General features: G+C 36.3%; 1 protein-coding gene across 2 annotated transcripts in view; it reads right to left on the bottom strand.

Moving 5' to 3' along the window:
• The window catches only part of TTC7B (tetratricopeptide repeat domain 7B), a 145,470-nt gene that overhangs the window by 19,604 nt on the left and 104,697 nt on the right, over positions 1-21,169 (bottom strand). For both annotated transcript variants that reach the window (XM_082317035.1, XM_082317036.1), the window contains 2 exons: positions 17,002-17,142; positions 11,113-11,315 (listed from right to left, as the gene is read on the bottom strand). In XM_082317035.1, coding sequence (XP_082173161.1) covers positions 11,113-11,315; positions 17,002-17,142 — 344 coding nt within the window. The remainder of the gene's footprint in view (positions 1-11,112; positions 11,316-17,001; positions 17,143-21,169) is intronic.

The following is a 21,169-nucleotide window of genomic DNA, read 5'->3' as shown; positions in this document are numbered from 1 at the left end:
AACTGGATTATTTCCATCCTAGAAAAGGACAGAAAAGAAAAAGAAAAGAAACCAAAGACTAGCTAGCAAGTTAATAGTGGAAGCACTTTTACTACCAAAAAGTAGTATTTCAGAAAGAAAATTATTATTTCCGTTTCCTTAAATTACATGCAAGGCCTTAGAACAAATGTTGAAGAAAGGAATGGTTAGCAGTATGGTAATAGGGAGAAGTGGAACAAAACACACCTTGTGTTTATCGCTGGTGAGACACTAAGCTAGCCTGTACAGTATTTGATTAGATAGATTAATTCCAGGGGGAAAAAAAGAAGAAGAAGAAAAAAAGTTGTAAAACTAATTTGTCTGGATTTCAGTAAAGTTTCAATATAGCTGGGTATAGGAAAACAAATTAAACTGGAGATGGCATAGAGCAGCACAACAATATAAAAATGAGTTAAGAACTAGTTTCCTCTAGTCCATCCATCCAATAGGGATGAATGATGGTGAGTAGACTTCAAGGTTTGGCCTCAGGCCATATCTTAATTTATTGTCTTAGCACATAGGTATCAAGAGTGCCAATGAAATTTCATTGCAATGAAGTTACAGTACAGAAGCAGGTGATCCAAAGGCTTTTAGTAAAGAGCTCCTGCAGTCCACAGCTTTGGCCACAATGGTTTTACTGAAAAGACCATTCTCATCTCCTATTACCTAACTCTAGTTACAGAAGACAGGAGTCAGTTTTATTCAGAGAAAAGACTGGCCTTTTTCAGTGAGATGCAGTATGCAAGGTGGCCAAACAGCATGTCTCCTCTCCCCTACTGAGAAATCAAGAGATGGCAGCTTTCTGAGGAATAGTAGCTGCACATAACTTTCTTCATGCCATTTGTTGCTACTTGTTGAAAAAATATACTCTAATATGAAGAATAATGGAAAAATAACCATAGAACCTTAGAAACAACACAGTTTTCAGAGTCAGACAAAACACACTTCAGATTTTCCCATGAGTAAAAGCTCACTGAAGCAATTGCTTTCTCTGTTAGTTTGATTGTCTAGATTAAAAAAATATCCTGACATAAAAAATAGCCTGGCACTAACCTTAAAGGCCAACTCTTTAACTCCATCTAAAACCACTTAGCTACCAGAAAACACAGTCTATGTTTAAAGAAAACTAATCTTGGAGAAATTATATTATGCTCTTCATACATAGTAAGTCGGTTGAATCCTTCCAAAGTGCAAGGTTCAACTCATCTTTAAACTGTAGACTCGTGAGCAGGGGAAGGACTGCTGAGTACAATACTGGCTAGCAGGGAAGTTGCAGCTTCAGTAAATGGAAAAGAGGTCTTCAAATAAAATTGAAAATGAGATGAGTTGGAGAGATAAAGAGACATAAAAAGACTGTTCCAGGCTGGGGATTTGCAGAAAAAACTCTGTACCAGAGTAGACAACTTATCTGGGGAATGCAGCTGTTTGACATAACCCTGGCAAAAGCAAGCATTAAAATAATTTCCTGAGGGACAGTTGCTTCCAGATCTCTAGTTTTGCATTAAGGTAGGCCACTTTCTGGTTGATGAGGATAAGATAAAGCACAATTTTTAAGAACAAGTTGTTTATAGTTCCTAGTCAGAAAAAAGGAATCATAATTGATTCTGGTCCTCTCAAGAGCAGTCTGTTGTCTCAGGAAACGGCTTATGCCCAAGCAAGTCAAGTCCTGCTGTGACAGATGTAAAGCAAAAAGCAAAAGGTAATTTCATCAGCACGCCAGAAATGCACCTGAGAACTGCAAGAGTTTTACAGAAAAATACATGCACTAATAACTCCTGTGCAATTTTATAATTATACGTTATTATAAGAGAGACTGCTAAAGAGCTAGGTCTCAGACACTTGGCTACAGTCCTGCAAGTTTCTCACACACATTTACTAACGACCACAACTAAACCACATAGAATGGTTTGTGTCATTCAGATTGCTGTTGATGGTAGCATTTAGTTATATTTCACCAGCATGCAAAGTTATGCAGCACAAGAAAAAAAATAAGACAACCCGTATAGATTACGTCACATCTCAAACGTTTTCCTGTAGTTAATGAATTCTCACCTGCAGAATTCCACAACAGAACCTTTCTCAGGAAAACAAAATCCCTTTCATTCATTAAAGTTGAGGATGGCTGCTCTCTCCAGCCTTTTTCACATTCTTTATATTTATCCCAAAATAAATTTTTAAAAATACTTCTTTATTAATGATATGAAATTCAATTATAAATTATTAGACGCCAGACATTGCCTACAAGCAAAAGCCCTTAGAGACTACAGGAAAGACAGCCATGCATACCAGGTGCCACATAGCTTTGATTGCTGTGTAAGTTCTCAGCTCCAGCTATAAAGTAATACTTTAATAAATTCAATGAGCACAAAAATGCCCAGGGAAGCAAAATAATCATAATTAGCCCAGTGCATACTTCAGCAGAATGACCTAATTTAAAAAGTGTTTTGCAAAGCAATTCTCATATTGAAAGGCAATTACACAGAGCAAAATAAAAATTGTATTTCTGAGATCCATGCAAAAAAGCACCAGCAAGTATCCATGAAAAGGGATCTAAGAAACTACAGATGATAGTAGGGAATAGCACACATTTTCAGTTTCTTCCAGGCCTTCTCTCATTTCCATTTTCTTCTTTTTTTTTTAAACTAGGAAAACTTAAATATCAAGGGCAACTATTTGCACTTTACTGACACAAGGCCTCCTGGCCATACCCTGATTTACTGGGACTAAGACTACTGACATTTTAATTCTGTTACATTAGTCTTGCTTGTTAGTATTTTTCCACTAGTAAAAATCTGTATGTTTTTTTCCCTCCATCCTCTTTTAGGTGGCCAGTTATCCAGCAAAAGACGTGGAGGAAAAGGCAAAGATTACTTTGGATATCAACAAAACCCAAGTGACAATGACTTTAATGGAGTCAGCCCTTTAGAGGGTAAAATGCATAAGGAGATGGAAAGACTCTGGAAAGACTTTTAATAGGAATTACCCTTTCTAACACCTACAAAAAAAGCCTGAAAAAGTAAATTTTTTATTATGCTGTGATCAGATGCTTGTACTAGCTTGCTGGTCTGCTCATTATCTCTACTTAGTACTATGAAACAAGGAGATACTTTCCATGTAAACAACTGTAGAGAGTCATCAATATTTTGTGTTCTTTAAATAATATTAGACACATCTTTGTCTATAGAAGCCTCAATGCAGATCATTAAGGTATACTTGAACTTCCCATGAGAAAATCATCAAGAGGGAGAGAAGCCCAAAAACTTAATTTGTGAAGATCCCAACGGAGGCTTTTCAGTTGCATTGTTTTGCCACTGACACTTTGCATGGACATTCCCCAAGCATACTGCATAAGCAGACTGCATGAGGAGCATAACTGGAAATATTTTGGAATCAACCAGCCATTCTTGCAGTTCTGGTTGCATTGTACCGGCATGCTTAAAAAAAAAAAAAATCATTAAAAAGCTCAAATACTAAAAAACCAGCCAAATCAAGCATATAAAAATATCAGACTGGCAACAATCAAAAATGCATCATTATTAACTAGCTATCACAGAATGGGCCGTTTTATGGAACTGCAGGGTACTGCGATGCCTGCAAGACAATGACCAGTTGATAACAACTAGGTTGCATGGCACATGGTTTGGCAGCACCTCACTTCCACAGTGCAAAGACAATAAGATGTATCCAAAATATCAAGGTAGGTTTGTAGCAGAGACTACATGTATATATATATATATCTGTGTATCTTATACATGCATGTTTGTAAGATGAGTGAATACAGTTGAGAAAGATATTAATTTTTTGCACCTTCCTTCCATGATTGCTATGGGTCATGCACCATGGAAATGCGGGAAGAAAGAATAAAGTCTGTGCTTTATGGATTTTTACCACCGGTAAAAGTAAGGAAAGTCTTGCATAACAGGAAGGCTGTAACAAGATTTTGTCCACAAACAAGTGTTCTTATCATGTCGTCTAACACAAATCATTACCTCTATCTACAAGGCTCGTCTTGCTTGCATTCCCAGAATCACAGGATGACTGAGGTAGGAAGGGACCTCTGGAGATTGTCTACATCCAAACTCGAAGCAGAGTCACCTCGAGTGGGTTGCTAAGGGCAATCTGTTCTGTCAGATTTTGAATATCTCCAAGGATATGAGACTCCACAACCTCTCGGGGCAAGTGGATGTATCTTACACGTGTATCTGAAATACTGTTACCATTACGCAAACGGTATGCCATCGTACTCTTGTTCCCCAGCTCTTTGCCTGTCAATTACTTGAAACGCACAGTTTAGGGCAGGGAATCCCTCCTCAGATGCTTTGTTATGATGTCTAGCAAAACCAAAGCCCTGATCCAGACTGAGCCATTGTGATCTTTGGATTTTCCTTGAACTTGGAACAATAATTGGTTGCTACCTACCAAATTATGATATTTAATCCATACTTGCGGTATGTGAAACAAATTGATAATAGCTCAGTTTTGATAATAGAACCCAGTTCAAAGACTTTATGCTATGAAACATGAATCAAAGCTTGAGATGTACCCTACTTGTATTCTGAAAATTCAAAACAAAAATTCTTAAGCTCTTCCAAGCAAAGAGATGCAACTTTGGAGTACTACTGTACACTGTAGACTGACCTGCTGCAACAGCGAATTGGGATGAATTATCTGATGGGTGGAATTTTATCAGTTCCACACAATACAATAAAAACACTGGAATGATTAATGACCTGCCAAATAAAGAGAAGTAACTCTAGCCAAAGCATCCCTTCCTTCTGCCAGCATCTACCACTAATTAATTTTCCATTTTTTAAAGTGGGAACAAATAGAAGTGATAAAATGGTTTCTGGCAAGCTGAGCCTGAATTGATAAACTGTGGAAAAATCTATCACACAGATAACACAAAAACAGATGAAAACAGAAAGTTAAAGCTGACCATACCAGGCAAAAATCCCTATGCAAAAAAAAAAAAAGAAAAAAGAAAAAACCCACTTTTCAATTCAGAGAGAAACTCTCTTTCAAATAGAAATCTTAGGAAAGTTAATTAAAAAAATAGATCTAAAAAACACTTTAAAAAAGCTACAGGAAGCTGCCTTAACCATCGCTACTAGATTCCCAATAAATACTACACCCCAATGGCTTAGATTCTCTATCTTACTCTAGTTCTGTTCAGTGCAACAACAGTGCATGCTGCACAAAATCAGATCACCTTTGCATCTTCAGATATTCACAGATTGTCTAAGCCAAACAACTAATTTAAGCCCAGTTGCAGTGTTCCTCTTAAAATGGCTGTCAGCCAAGGACAGCACAGACAAGTTGAAACCTGTTGAGGAGTCCTTATAGGGCTCACTCTCAGGTGGTGAAAAGCATCCAAGAGTGGAGTTATTTTCTTGTTGAAAGATCTGCTCCTGCTACAGCTGCTTTAAGCCATTTGGAGTCAATACAGGGTAATGTGAAAAGAAAGCCTTTTATGAAGCAGGACCTATGTATCATCAGCCCCAAAATACCACCTTTGGGACAACAGTTCTCAGGTGATCAGCACAGACAATCCTGCCTGAGTAAACGGGAGCTCACTGCTTCAAGTTATAAACAAAATTAGTGCAGTAAATTGCCATAGTCACTTTCTGTTTCCAAAAAAGCAACTAAATTCTAGTTTAAACTCAAATCTGTAGCAATTAATGTTGTAAAAAACTGAGCAAAAATAGAACTGCTTTAAAAGAGTACTGTAAAACTCAGATAAAGCATCCAGGAATTAAGAAATTCTACCGATCTTCCTCCAATGGTAATCTTTAAGATATGAATCAGTATGAAATGGTTAACTGCTGTACTTGAGCTCAGTAACACTAAAAATAAAAGGAGATAACTTCGAAATAAACAGGGGAAAAAACAAACTTTCTGGATTATTCACCTTGATTCAAAAGCTAATGACTATGCAAGTTGGTGTTACATACTTTTTATTACACTAAACACCAATGTTTTTCTGTTATAACGCTAAAATGGGAAATAATATTTTCAAGGCAGAAAAGAATACAGCCTGTGAGTGCCACATGGCAGGTGAAGAATTTAAAGTGTATTGAAATGGTCCTTGAGTCACTTGAACTCAATAGGCGTGTTCCAGGTTAAAATACAAGTAGAACTGCCATTGTTTTCTCAGAACGCAGAATGTGACGACTTGAAATATTTAGATGTGACAGTGGTCAAATCACAGTAAAATGCCTTCTGTAAGGAGCAGTGAGTTTTTGGCTCAACATATCTTTTGCTTTCTCTACTTTCTATGAAATAACCTTGACATTTCTGAAGGGCAAACCCACAGTATTTTACTAACAAATCTAACAAAACCAATTACCGTTATTTCTCCATTCTTCAACCACTGTGTGCATAAGGATGCACTTAGAGAGTGAGTCAAATGAGCACTGAGATTTGGCATTAGCATTTAGCTCTACGGTAATCAGTTACAACACAAATCACCCACAAGAACCAGCATCAAGTGCTTAGGACAAGCCTATGTGGCTTAAACCAACAATTTTTACAGCATAGCGGCCTGACAATGTGAGTTAGTGAATGTTCCCCAGATGAGGTCCTTTTTATGAAAGGAAGAATAAATACTAGAGAATACTGCCTCACTGAAGGAAAAAAGTTAGTTTGGGTGACCGTGTTTAGTCTTTCTCTTCTTTAACTCCCCTGACCCCTTCAAATAGGGTCTGAACCCATGTTTCTAAAGTCTTCTCTGCTTTTCCTTTCTTTCAGTCAGCTCAACATCCTTGACAGGCTCATAAGCTTACACTACCCATACGTACTGCCAGGCTTCTTTCTGGCAAAGTGTCTTTGGATTGATAAAAATGTAAGAAGTCAATGTAGTTAGAAATAAATAAAAATATATTTATAACTGAGAGGTAAAGCACACGTAGTTAATCTAAGCCTTAAGAGATCTGACTTAGTTCTGCATAGTTATAGGAAACTTTAACAGATACGTAACAGTGTGGAGTGGGGAATGAAATTCTTTAAGATAATACTTTTTGAAAACTAATTTCTACATGAGTAATTTTTGGTAAGTAATTTCTCCCTTTCTGTTTTAGTTTTCTACTCTTAAAAGCTAAGCTACTAAAAGGATTAACTGGCAAGTGCTATGATGAATTCCTTAATATTCAAAAAAATATTGGAATCTTCTAGGATTATAACGATATACAGATGCTGGAAGAACTATTTCATGTCAAAGCTACATTTATCTACGAAATTTTCAGCCTGAGAGAGAATACACAGATTTGTTTCCTGGACAATGGGTTGAAATATCCATTGCCATTTCAGGCATTACTGAATGATGGCCCGTTTCAGGACTTTTCAGACGTCAGCAGTAAGGGCTACTTTCCACAACAGCGCTCTGACTGCAGGAGATAAAAGACTGTTTATTCTTTTTTCACAGGGGAGGAAAACAATGACAAAAGCAGGAAGGCAGCAGTAATGCAGAAATCTGGAGGTGATGATAAAGGGTAGGGAGAATGGAGAAAGTTGTTCAAATAAATCCATTCTGGCCCAAATCAGGCAGGTGACAACCAAGTATATATGACATTCAATTGAAGTGTGAATCATCATTTTTCAATTTAGTAATTAAACAAAAGTTTAAATTTCGTTGGGTGTGATAAAAAGTGATTTGAAATACAGAACACAAACACTGAAGTATTTCAAACCTTTAGAACACAACTTTGCGTTGTTTTCCCCAAGTGCACTATACAACTCTTAAAAACAAGAAAGGACACTGCATTTGTTCAAAAGCTTTGCTGCTGCACTCTGTGAAGTACACGGAATTGATACTGACGTGTTACTGCTCCACTCTTGATATCTTGTGAGCAGTCAGAGCTAGCCAAATAGCAAGCTGGTATAACCCCTGGCTTGGAGAAAATTTCAGTTAGCAACAAACGGTAAAAAATAGCAGCTGAGAACAAGGCGGATCTTAAACCAAGAATTGCTTAACAGACTACAGTGAATGAATGTATGGACTTTAACTGTATGAGGAATAATTTAGTTGTTAAAGAGAATTTTAACAGCATTTCTCTTTGAAAGAACTAGTTTTGTTGTTCAGCGGATTTAATTAATAAAACCCCCAACATTTCAGAAGGGACTGAAATAGCAGGGAGCATGAACACAAACACACTGCCCCCTGCAGCCAGGTCTCTGTTAGATCTCTCACGTTGTAGGTAATGTAACAGTACAAGCCAATCAGTTCCATTTCCCAAGAAGCTGAATTAAGCAGAATACAGCTAAACAAATTGTCATTTATTCGTGGATCAAGCCCCCACCATTTGGTGTCACGTTGTCTTAGGCATTTCATTACTAAGGCAAATATAGCAATAGTCAACCTCTCCTTCCAAACCCTCCCATTTATCATTATAGTTTTGTTGGTGAACAGATCTTTTCCATCACTCTTAACTGCTCCAATTTTCACACCACCGCCAAGTCCTCCTGTTTTTCATTTTAGTAAATCTTTAAAATAGGAATAAATCAGTGAAGACCTTAGAGATAGCAGCATAATTAATAACAACTTGTTTCTTTAGAAAATTGTAATTTTAGACAAATATAATCTTTTAACAGATCATATCAGCCAATAAAAGGTAACCGCATTCAGATAATACATCAGACTTCTGCAAAGAGCGTGTCTTCATGGCCACATTAACAGAATATGGAGTCTGCACTTGAGACAAAGGCAAGAGTCTTTATGCAGAAACTCCCAAGCACAGGACATGCCGCAACTCACAGGAGGAAGCACATCTGTTCTCAAGCCACAAGACTAAATTTCTAGTCTTTCTTCACACATTTCTTCAGTAATTTAGAGTAATAAGGTTGTTTCTGTGTAGGAACAGTAGATCATATTCAGGAATAAGTACTTGAAGAGAATTATGGCCAAAAGTTGTACTGAAAAATAGTGAAGTTCAAAGTTTAGTTTTTCGTCCTTCTTACCAGCATGATGTGTCATCCTTAAAAGGATGGACTATAAAAGGAGAAATCTTGCCTATTCCCAATAAGTCATTCTTGTTCATACAAATATAAACAAACATTTTATTTAGTTTTTGTTCTTCTCTGGACATCTACAAATAGTATCTCAAATCAAAGATCCAGATTTCTAAACCATTAGCATTAGGAAATTTTACTGAGTGTCAGATGTCACTTATTCTAAAATTTTAATTAAAAGAAAAAAATCCTTCAAAACTGATTTCAGGTTTAACTATTTCAAATAATTTTACTTGGAGAGGCAGGGCTGGATATGTATGCTACATGCTAGACCTTGTGCCATCCTTAAATCTTATTTACTTTTTGTTGCATTTTATAAAGTTATTATGACCTATACTTGGTATGTGCCCAAAAAAAGAAATTCACAAAAGCTTATTAAATAAATTTAAGCTCTAAGGGAACTGTTATGTTGAAACAGCAGCATTTTATATTCCTTTCTAAGCATTGCTACAAAGCCATATCAAATAATTTAAAAATATCAAATTAATCACAGAAAATAAGGTATTTTTTTTCACAGAAGTTTGGTTCATAAACTGATTGTCAGCTTAGAATTGAGAATACAAATATTACAAGTTAATGTTTCAGCTGTTGTTATAGAGTACCTCCACAGTGCTGTTGCTATAGCTCCCCTGCCACTGAGATCATATCTCCTTAGAATAAATAGGTAGATATACACAAAGTGTTGAGATGCACAGTTATTCATCTATACACACAGGCAAGAGTAAACACTGCAAACTTCCTCCTCAAAATACTTTTTGCAATAGTCAAAAGATCAAGAAGGATACAGAATCTTGTACTTTTTCCCCACATGGAATTACACAGACAAGTATTTTGATAGCATATTATCTTTCATATTTGTATTTAAGCAGCATAAATCTCTCAGAATCTATTCAAAACAACATCTTAGTACAGAAAAGGTCTACAGTCATAGAGAAAGCTTTCAAAAACAAAATTTTAAATTATAAGAATGCTTAAAAAGGACTGGCCAATCCAATAAAATGAATAGTTATCCTCCAGCTTGCACTCAAACTGAAAAGCACGTAAGAAGGAAGCACGGTAGCACGGTATTTTTCATCTCATGTGCCTCTTCAGGCAGCTAATTTCTCAGCCATTCTGAAGAGCATTGTGTGTTTACAGACTATTTATTCAAAGGTGGATTCAGAGGTGGGGCAAAAAGACACCCAGAAAAACATAAGCTTTCATTTTCACTGAGCTGCACTGCTTTAGGTCGACTGCCTGCTTCTTCAGAAAAAGGAACCTTTTGGCGTTTGTCAGTAGGCTCAAATATCTTGAAATGCTGAAAAGGTGAAACAAAAAACTCTCCCTGTGCTGCCTTCCTATCTGATCTTTTGTCTCATATGTTCCCCTCAGGGATGCACGAGAAATTTCTCTGAATAATTCATAAGCACCTAGGCAGAAACCAGCTTCTACTTCTGAACAAAAAGATTGGGTAAGAAGCTGATTGCAGCTGTTCTGCTCTGCTCTATCTGGAAGAAAACTGGATTAAAAAAAGAAAGCAATTTTCCTATCATAGCAAGCACAAAATATATATATGTAGGTATATATGAAGTATATAAACAAACTCATGCATTTATGCTGGGGAAGGCACCTTTGTACTTAAAAGTTGCACATTCCTTTGAGGGCAAGATTGATTCTCTACCTTTCAAAAATCCAAGAAATCACATAGCATGAAGGTAATCAATCAACACGTAGAATTCAACTTTTAGTTTGGAATTAGATAGCAGAATGACTGATCTTTCCTCTAGACTACAGTATCCAACTCTTCTCTTACCATGAGCCACCTCTATTTCCCAACGGCACTGAATATTAGGCAAATGCGAATGACGACTTTTTCTGCAGTCTCTGTTAGGACTGAAATAGTCTTACTGCCTGCAGATACTTTTTATGTCCCAACACGAACACAGAAAAGAGAATAAAAAGCCAGAAAACACTGTTTCCGAAGCTATTTTGCTAATAAGAATATAGATCCAAAACTCATAAGCTATGGGTTACCCACACCAAGTTAAGATTTCACAATACAATATCATAAGCTGAGATGAAAGTACTTACTAATGTGGACTCAAGACTTACCAGCCTCTGCATGCTTTTCACATGGGTAGGACTAATAGATAAGGCCTCTTCATACCAGCGTTTGGCTTCATCGATGTTTCCACGAAGTTCAGCCACCTGACCTCTCATGTAGAGAACGTAGTGCGACATGGGAAAGAGATTAGCCGCTTCCTGGGTACACGCTGTGGCCTCAGCAGGCTTCCCAATCCCTATGTAGACTTCAGCTGTGGAAGGAATGTGAGGACCAACGAATGAGTCTTTCTTCATCATACCATGACTAGATGTTGTCACATGTGTTGCATTTTTAAATAGTTTCATTCTAAGCAAAGGCTATTTTCCTCAAAAAATTTTGCCGCTGAAGAGAAATTATTACATAAATTATTTTAAATGAATTATTCTTTTACAAAAGTTGCTTTTCTAAATGTAATAGGAGTTTGAACCTCTAAATGCCTGTTTTAAACACCAGGAAAGTCATTATAGTTTGTTATTTTTAACTGAAGTCTGGGGTTTTTTTCATTGTAGTTTTATTTTTAAGATGTGAGCATGCCAGTATTCCAGTATGATTTAAGAACAGAAAACCCAACAAAACAGCACACAGAGATCCTTACAGAAGGTAAGAAAGAGAACGTAACTAATTACAGGGTTTTCTGAATTATACATGTCAACCATTAAGGAAGCAGTAGCAATTGCTCCAGCTACCAATGACGAAATGGCAAGCCTGGCTCTAAGTTTCCTACTTCAGAGCAGTTTAAAAGAAATATAATGTTATTTGATATGAAAAGTTTTCTAGTTAAGTTAGCAGAACACGTGAAATGCTTAATCAGCATTCTGATTTGACAATATTTGTTGATATTTCTAAGCATGTTATATAAGAGATTCTCCAGAAGCTAAAAACATTTAACTCTGCAGCTTTAAAAAAAAAAAAAAAAAAGCAGCTATATTTAATTTCACATAAATCACTCCTGATGAAAGCAGTTGAATAGCCTGACACACACTTGTCTAAATCAGATTGACTATAGGAAAAAAAAAGGTTCATTCAGTAAGTGATTAACAACTAATAACAGAAAAAGTGTTTGCCTTCAACAGCTTTTATGACACTCTTCAACACAGCTATTTCACTACCCTGTTGGATTATCTTAATCTCTTGCTAAAAGAATGGGAAAAGAGAGGAATAAACAGATACTAAATGCAAGAAAAAGATATTAAAGGTTCTGGGTTGGGTTATCGATTTCTTTTACATCGGTATAGACCCTAGAAAAATTCACCCTCAAAGTAATTTTATAACTGCATTCTATTGTATTACACTCTACAAAAGTCTTATAAAGTTTAAATCAAAATGCTCCATCAAAACAGCAAAGACATGCTTCTCACTGTACAGTACAGGCCACCCATCTTGGTTTAAAGGCTGTCAGATCATGATCTCACACTACAGTAGCAGATTTGGGATTATGCCTAAAGCTCTGAATGGGACTGATGGTTGAGTGCCTTTAAAGGAGCTGCCTTCTCAGATAATTGCATCAGACTGAACAGTATCCCTAACCAGTCAACTTCAGTACAGCAGAGCGTATAAACCTTAACTTACAGGTGATACCTCCTATGAATATTCATAATTATTTTCATCAAAATCAATTTATAACAATGACTAACAAAAACTGGACTTTCAGTAGCAGTTGGTAAGCAAGCAATTTAAAGGCCCTACTCATTTTCTATTCTTTTAACCGATTTTTGTAGGGTTGCTGGAGTAAATTATTTTATTCCTCTAAGAAGGAGGGAGAACAGACTTTTTTTTACCAGAAGAGCATTATTTTGCTCCTCAGTTGATTTGGTGATTTCACAGAACACATTCTACCAAACATAAATAGTATGTCCGTGTGGATGCATGGATTAATGCAGTACATTTTTAGAAACTAATGAAATGCTTTTTGATGGAAAAATGTCTCATCCACATGAAGAACTAACACATGAAATTGAAGATCCAGCAACACTGTTTTTTCCCCTAACCCTAAAAGAACCACCTCACCTAGTTAGAGATCATACTGTATAACTAAAGAATAGCAAACCTGGAAGATAATGAAGGGATACAATTTTGAAAGCAAAATCTAAATTTGGGAGAAATTACATTTTTCTAGGATTTTACTTTTACTAACTGTTGGTAGAATCCAGAGAGCAAGTTGTAGCCATAATTTGAGAGCTGGACATACAGCATAAAATGTGAATAATACTGAGAGGTTTGTTGTTTTGTTTTTTTTTTTCAAACCCTACAATGGGAAAATTTGGAAAAGCTTTGGGTACTTCATTCTTGAGTGCTTTTCTAAAAGCTACATGGTCAATATTACTACACAAGAAACAAGATTTTAGTGAGTATAAAACACACTATATTATTTAAATGCTAACCATTTGAGCTCTTCTGGTTTTATTGTCTCTTCTCCAGCATCATCAGACTTGAAACATAGTTTTAAATACACACTCCCAAGTTGCTTGGTGAAAAGACAGTTAGGAAAAATATAATTTACACAGACTGTAAAAGGTACTAAGTAAAAGCTATAATTATTAGAAAATAATATGCAGAAACTAAAAATTACTTAAGTAGGTGATTATTTGCTACCACAATAATTCTAGGCTGAAAAATAAGCAGAGATTGGCTACTTTAACAGACTGCAGTTGAAATTCGTAATTCCTTGAGGGGAAACATGTATGGTAGCAAAGACTTTTAACACTAGCCAATAAAGGCTGCAATACTGCTTATAAATTAGCCTTACGTTACTGTAAGAGATACTAAATCTTGCTGTCCTGCTTACTAACTGCAGCAGAGAAACTTGACAGTTATTAACAGACCTTCCTAAAAGTATTAAATTTAAACAAAATAATTCCTTTATGTTTAAAGTTATTATAAAGTTATTTTAAAAATAACTTCTCTTTTTCTCTACCAGAAGTTATGCCACCCCAACAGAATATACAGTGGGCTTTTTGAAAAACTATGAAAGAATGATTAGAAAGTTGAACTTGTGGCTAGGTGTTAAGCATGAAAGTTCATTCAAGAAATTTCTGAAACTGAAGGAGAGCTGTTCATTCTGAGACAGTGACTTCAAACTGAATAAAAATGTTAAAACCAACATGACAAATTCAAATAAATCAGTTGTGGAAAACTGACAAGTGCCAGCAGAATTTGTAGGAAGATCTCAGAGAGGAGCAGCAGTTTGAAGAGAAACCAGGTGCCAAGTCTGATGTGCTCTTCTTAATGTCCCCACCTAGAGAACGCCAAGAATGACTTCTGGCTCAAACCCTTCTAACACTTACACTTGCATTTTATTGAGAAATCAATCGATTTTCCAATCAAGCTGCATAGCAATATTGAGTTCAGTCTTGATGCATTTTTAAAAAGGACCATCACAGCCATTGATCATTTAGGGACAGGTCTGTTTTTTAATAGTGAGTTACTGCAGAACGTACTAATTGCAAAAGTAATTTTGTTTCCCATTTAAAATAAGCTTGATTTTCTACTGTATGCCCAGAAATGAAAGGCTGAAACAGTCCATTAATAAACACAAGATGAAAAATTAAAAGCCAGTCACTGCGTGCAAAATCAACTTCTTTGGACTGAATGCCCTGCTCATTTACACTAATGACAGCTGGAATGACACTGTATATCCATAAGAACAAGCATTCTCTCTCTTTTTCACATCATATATATTAGTTTGCGTAAATATATTCCACTAAGTTTTGCATGTATTGGAACTTATTTACATAACTTTTTCATGTCTCTGTAATCTAACAGGAAGAATAATTCTCAATTTTTGTATTTTAAGATTCAAAGCTTGTTAAAGATTTCCCAGCACCACCACTAAGAAGTAAAACACTGCACAACCATACAGGGAGTCAAACAGTTAAATGTGGCACGAGTCTCAAAAAAGAAGCCATTTCCCAATGGTAAATCTTCACTTTTATTTAAAGAACATGTGCTGTAAGTAAGGCGTTAAGTAATTTTATCGCTGTTTTCTATGCAAGTAACCCATATATACTGATGAAGATACATTCCAGAATATCTGCTTTGTATTGTGCTTCTGGGAGAGAACCTTATTCTGAATGTTCCTACAGTGAGGAGCCTTTCTCAAGGCTCAGGGCATTTACTGTAGCAGGACAAGTAGCTGAATAGCAGGATACCTAAACACTTTGAAATGCAGCACAAATCACCAGCCTGAAGTATCAAGAACAGGATCATTCCAAAGTGGGGAGGAAGTAGACTTGAGGTTGCAGTACCTTCTCTGAAGGCAGACAGAAGCTCTCTTTCATCTCTTGTTTTTTTCTTTCATTGCTCCCCATACACAAAGAGTCAGAGCACTCTTCATACTTTGTTGTGTCCTTCCCCTGGACCTCTAACACTTTAGTTCATCCTCCAACCCAACTCTCTCCTACTTCCCACCCATGCTTCCTCCTGCTGGGAATGAAGAACATGGCCTACAGACCATGCTTGCTGAGACAGATATTTTTAAGAGTGGAAAGTGGACTGTTCAGCAAATTGCAGCAGCAGACCACCACCGTGTATGCAAACCTGACTAGTTCTGAACTAAAAAGGAATCAGCAAAGAGTGTCCAGACCCCTCCTTTGTGGGCAAAACAGTAGCAGTCACTTGCATGGATGGGATAAGCAGCAACAGGACATGACCAACAAAAATTAAAACCCAGAAATTAAGCAGTGGAACAGGCCGTAACAGAAGGCTGAGAAATTATCAGCGTTATAGATGCTAACAGTTACTGTACTGTTGATGTACCATCTGTGATGGTTTATAAATATTTAAAATCAATGATGCCATGATGCAGGGCAGGTGACTACACTATGCCCTGGTGGACCTTGCCTTGCTCTAATCTGTGGTGCTTTCGAGGAGCCCTTCCACCCCGAAATGAGATCACTATTATTAATCACTATCATTGCTCTTTCTTTCCAATCTTCTGGGCTTTTTCTCTAAAACACAAATTAATAACTGGGAGCCATAGCCCTGTAATGACTTTCACACAATAAAACTCTTAATGCAAAATAGGTAAATTACAACGCTAAGAAATACAGCACTGTTTCGTTGAATGTAAATGTGAAAGAAAAAAATATTATGCCACTAAAAATGCTCAAGTCTGAGAGCAGACCAAAGCAGAACAATTGCTGACTGATTTCTAAATTACACCCTTCTGATGCAAGTATCAATGAAAACAATTGCACGGTATACATTTTTAACTGTAAAAATACAGTGGATCATCATTTTCTGGTTAAAATTTTATGTAACATCCACTTGTGATATTGCATTTAGCTTGAGGCTTGAAGTGGCACAACAATACTAAATCCACTCAAGACGACTCCATATTTAGAAAAACAATCCTGGATCTTTTACATTAATGATGCTAGAAGGAAAAGAACTGAATGAGAGCTCATTATCACAGCTGCAAGGGACAGGTTGCTCAATACTACTACTACCCTGTTTTCCCACATATGCAGCATTATTTATTTTCAATGAAAAAGCTTTTCTAGTTGCAGGAACTCTATTCAATAACCTTACAAACATCTTTTTCCAACCAATGGAATTAGGGCATCTGAATTTCCAAGTACTAAGATACTCAAGGTACTTCAGAAACCAAATTCTTCACAGATAAGGGAGAAAGTGTTGCCTTTGTTCTACAGAAGATATGACTCCACCGATAACAGCTGCGTTATAAAACTACTGCCTTATCTTACATAAATGATCTTACACATGAGCAACTCTAATGTGCTTTTTATTTCTTGACTTGCTTCAGTGCCACACATACACCTGAAGAAGTTTGACAAGTGATAACAGATTCTGAATGAAATGATCAGATTTTTGCAAGTTCTTAGGCTAGCAAAAAAGGGGAGCGGAAAGAATAAGAAATTAATTTACTTTCACAGTACCTGCATGAAGCCATATTTGAGCCAGAGTCATCCAAGGATGCAGGGGACCTTGTTTAGGGGCACTGCTTTGCAGAGATGAAGCAACCTCAGACAGTGCTTGCTCCACTCTGGAAGCTGCTATTGATGTGGCATGGACTGAACCTGTAGAAGTAATAAAAAAAATTACCATCATAGAAAGAATGAAGGCCATACATGTTGCACAAAACATTTAATCGTAACCCTTTTCATAAGAGGTCTTACCCCAGACTCCTCAGGATTTAATTTACATGTACCATTTTCGAGAAGTTTTTTGAAACGTCAGGTTAATTTTCCTTGTTATGAAAGCTTTTATACTGGTCTGAAAGACTATATAAAAAACACACTGAACATGGGTAACTATACCTGACACATTTTTGGGTTGCTACTATGAATATTAAACTTGACACCTCTTTTCTGGCAATGTACGATCTAAAAAAGGTTTGTGATGGTATCACACACTGTAATCTTCAGGTTGCTGCATGCACTTTGATGTTAGTAATTGCTATGTCTTTCCATACAGTGCAATTAGAGGACTATTTTAAGACTAATCTCAGTACAAAAAAAGAGAACTAAAATATACAAGATGATCACAACATACCCCATCACAAATATACAATTAAACTGCACTGAATGTAAACCTTAGCTAATCAAGAAGGCTGAGTTAAAACGCCTTGTGGCAAAAAAGTCCCTTGCATAAAGAACATTCCCAAAGCATACTATGTAAAGGATAATTCTTGTAAAACGAAGCATTTACAAGTGAGATTAGAATTGCATTGGCAAATACTACCCTTTTCAAAGTACTGGAAATAAAAAAAGCTTCTATGACTAGAGAATATCTAATGGCAACTGTACTTTGGATAGCCAATTGCTGACAGCATATTTAGTCATGATTTTTTTTTTTTTAAATCAAGACCATAAATATTTTAAGCCACACTCCTTCTTGTCATTTAAGCTTCAATGTATCTCTAGTTGTTTTATAATTACAAATTACAAAATCTCAGACTGACTAGGCCTGATTAATAAATAATGACAGTGAAATATTCCCTATTGGATCAGATGAGAAGTCTTCTAAGCCCATCAGCATATCTGTAATGGTCAACAATGTCAGGTATCCCAAAAGAAAGTATTGAATCCTGTATAGGTTGAACTGCACCCCACAAGCTCATCCTCATCACTAGCAGTTAAGAAAAAAATGAAACCTTTGCTCTTAATATCACAGGTTTTCAAAGAATTTTAAAAAGAAGGGATTTGCCACATAAAATATACATTCTTAAGTGTGACAAGATAAAGCAGAAAAGCAGAAGAAATTCCTAGCACACAGATCATTGGGAAGAGAAGGTTTGTCTGAAAGTGTGCATCATGTTTCCCTTAGTTGGCAGAAACAAGGGAAAAGCAGCACAGGACATAATTAGCATTTCATATGTCATTATGAACAAGTAATTGCCCTGAAGATCTGAAACAGTATCTGGAGTTTGCTTTCCTTTACTGGCTGATGAAACAACTCAAACTACAGCCTGCAGAGTTGAACATTCATTAAAGTTTTTGTGTCTTATCTTTAAGGCTTAACTTCTGAAGAAATATAAAAGGGAAGTCTAAGCAAGAAGCATGTGGAGCGTATTCCAAGAAAAACACCAGCAAAGGTACCATAAAAAATGCACTAGTCACCAGTAATGCTCTTCTTGTCTGACATCCATTTCTGTAAACGCACGTCACTTCAGCCTGTCACTTGTTAGCCTTCCAGGGACTAATAGTGAAAGAACCTCCTCATCTCTCCAGAAGAATTTGTAAAGAAAAGGTGCAATTCACTGACACAAAGGATATCAACTAATCCTTTCCTTCTGAAAGGCAAGTATTCAATTTGGTATTAAAAAGGGTCTATATTTTCTATTATTTAAAGCAAGGACCCTGGCTGCTAGCCAGGCCACAAGTAATTTCATATAGAAAGTGTGCTGTTAGATTTTAAGCCTCTAGTACTTAACCATAAAGCACATATGGTAATATATTATTAAAACTTTTTGTACATCAATTTCTGTAAAAAAAAGAACTGTACTGTGATAAAATTCTTATGAGTTGCAGTGCCACCTATATTACAGTTAAAACGGAGTGGATACCGAGTGCTTCCAACAGCAATTAACTCCTATCCTGGACTTTATTCTGAGTGGCAGAAAAAAGAAAAAAATTAAAAAAAAAAAATCTTTCCAGAAAAATTCTTTCAAAGTGTTATTATTCAAATTGCTTATATTTCCTGTTTAGGAAAAAGGTATTCCTTAACATATTGCAGCAATTAGTTCTCTGAAGAAAACACACACATATACAAAGTAATAGTCTTCAAGTGTCCTTACTTCAGTCAAACTACTAGAAAATAGTTACCTCCTATCTTTTACTACATTAATACGGCTGATATAAAAACGTATTCTAAATTAGTCATGAATATTAACAATCTAAAATTCAAGGTGGACCAAGTAACTTAGTGGTTTTAGAAACTCAGACCGCAGATTATTCAACATAATCAACTAAACTTAAGCTGCCTCTAAACAACATCCCAATTAAGTGGATTCTCGGGGTTTAAGTTTGAAGATCAATGTTAAGCAGCATGCAAAGAAACTTGGTGTAATCTTCCACAGGGCTGTTTGTAAATCCAAGCCTTTGAAATCCTTCATGCTTCAGTCTTATTTAAAATGTAGAAACAGCACAAGAGCAATTGGGCTTTTTTGTTTGGTTTTGTTTCTTTAAAAGCCCTCCTTGCAGTGGCTATTAAGAGAAATATTAAGCACAGGGCTATACAGTTTCCAAAGGGAGGGGGGATGACCTCTAGTACAGCCTTGCATATCTAATCAGCACAGCCACTGTATCCTTTATCACACTTTTACATCTTTGCTATTACCTTTTTTCTTTTTTTTTTTTTTTTTTTTTTTTAATAACTAGTCTTTTGATACTGCCCAATCAGGCATCTTTCAGGTACATTGCACTCATGCTGACAGCTCTAACCCATAAACCCCTACAATGCTGCTTTAGTATTGCCACAATTAGCTGTCATCGTGACTCATTTCTGGCTCCTTCTGTTAAAACACAATTAGTAGGCTTTCATTTTGCAGACAACTAAAAATCATTTAAAGATCATTTAAAGATCCTGTGTACTAAAAAGCTTTTTCCGACCTTCCTCCAAATTTTATTCAACCCTTTTCTTATTAGAACCAACTTATCTGAACTATTTGTTCCTTGTTCTAACCCAGGCATTCCCAGATTCAGATCTTTATAGTCATATTACAATTGTAAAATGTATAGTAATTTCAACTACAACTGGTAAAGATACATAGTGCTTTGTGAGAAACTGAGGGTAAAGAGTGGATCTTAAGGTCTGCTCGAAGCCTCACAGATCCTGTGTAGCCAGGCTACTTATCTATCTGGTCGCTCTCTGTTGGTTTTGTCATGAGCTCTGCTCGCTCTTCCCAGCCTTATCTGTATTTTGCTTTCTTTGGTCTGTGTTCAGTACCCTCAGCCAAACACAAACATATCCTCACTTTCAGCGTTACAATCCACTCAGTTGCAGCTTCCTTCAAATGCTCAGATAGAGTAACAGTAACTTCTGGTTTAAAATTTTACCTTATCTTTCACGTACACAAATACCCTCGCTCTTCCCAGACAACTTCTAGACCTGCTGTTATAGCGTGACACTTAAGAATCAAGAAAAAATTCCCCCAAAATACCACAAGCAGCAGAGTGTTTGTTTTGAAATATAAAAGCATGAGCTCTGGAAAAGTAATATATCAGCAAAATGGATCCTGGCTACTCACTTTCATTTGTTTAGTTTTGTTCTGAAGCTTGTTTATACTAAAAAGGCCAACTGCGAAACAGGGACTGTCTTTGCAAGATCTAGAATTCACTATTTCAATTACTTATTGATTAACATCTGGAATCACAATCACATCGCACACTGCAAAGTGTGACAGAAGGTCTTAATCATAGCAAAATGTTTCTAAACCAAAAAGGTAAAACCTCCCACTCAAGTTTCCTATAATGACATTTGTCCAGAATTTACAGAGTTTCTATTCACCATACTAACATAGTATCTGCAACAACCAAGGTTATGTCAATGTTTCAATTCAGTCTCAAACAGAAAACCTACGCACAGCCTTGTACAAACACAATT

The sequence above is a fragment of the Platalea leucorodia genome, assembly GCF_965183815.1.
Source record: "Platalea leucorodia genome assembly, chromosome: 7".
In the NCBI taxonomy this organism is placed as follows: Eukaryota; Metazoa; Chordata; class Aves; order Pelecaniformes; family Threskiornithidae; genus Platalea; species Platalea leucorodia.
Note: the sequence above shows the minus strand (reverse complement) of the source record. Positions and strands in the feature narration are given on the sequence as shown.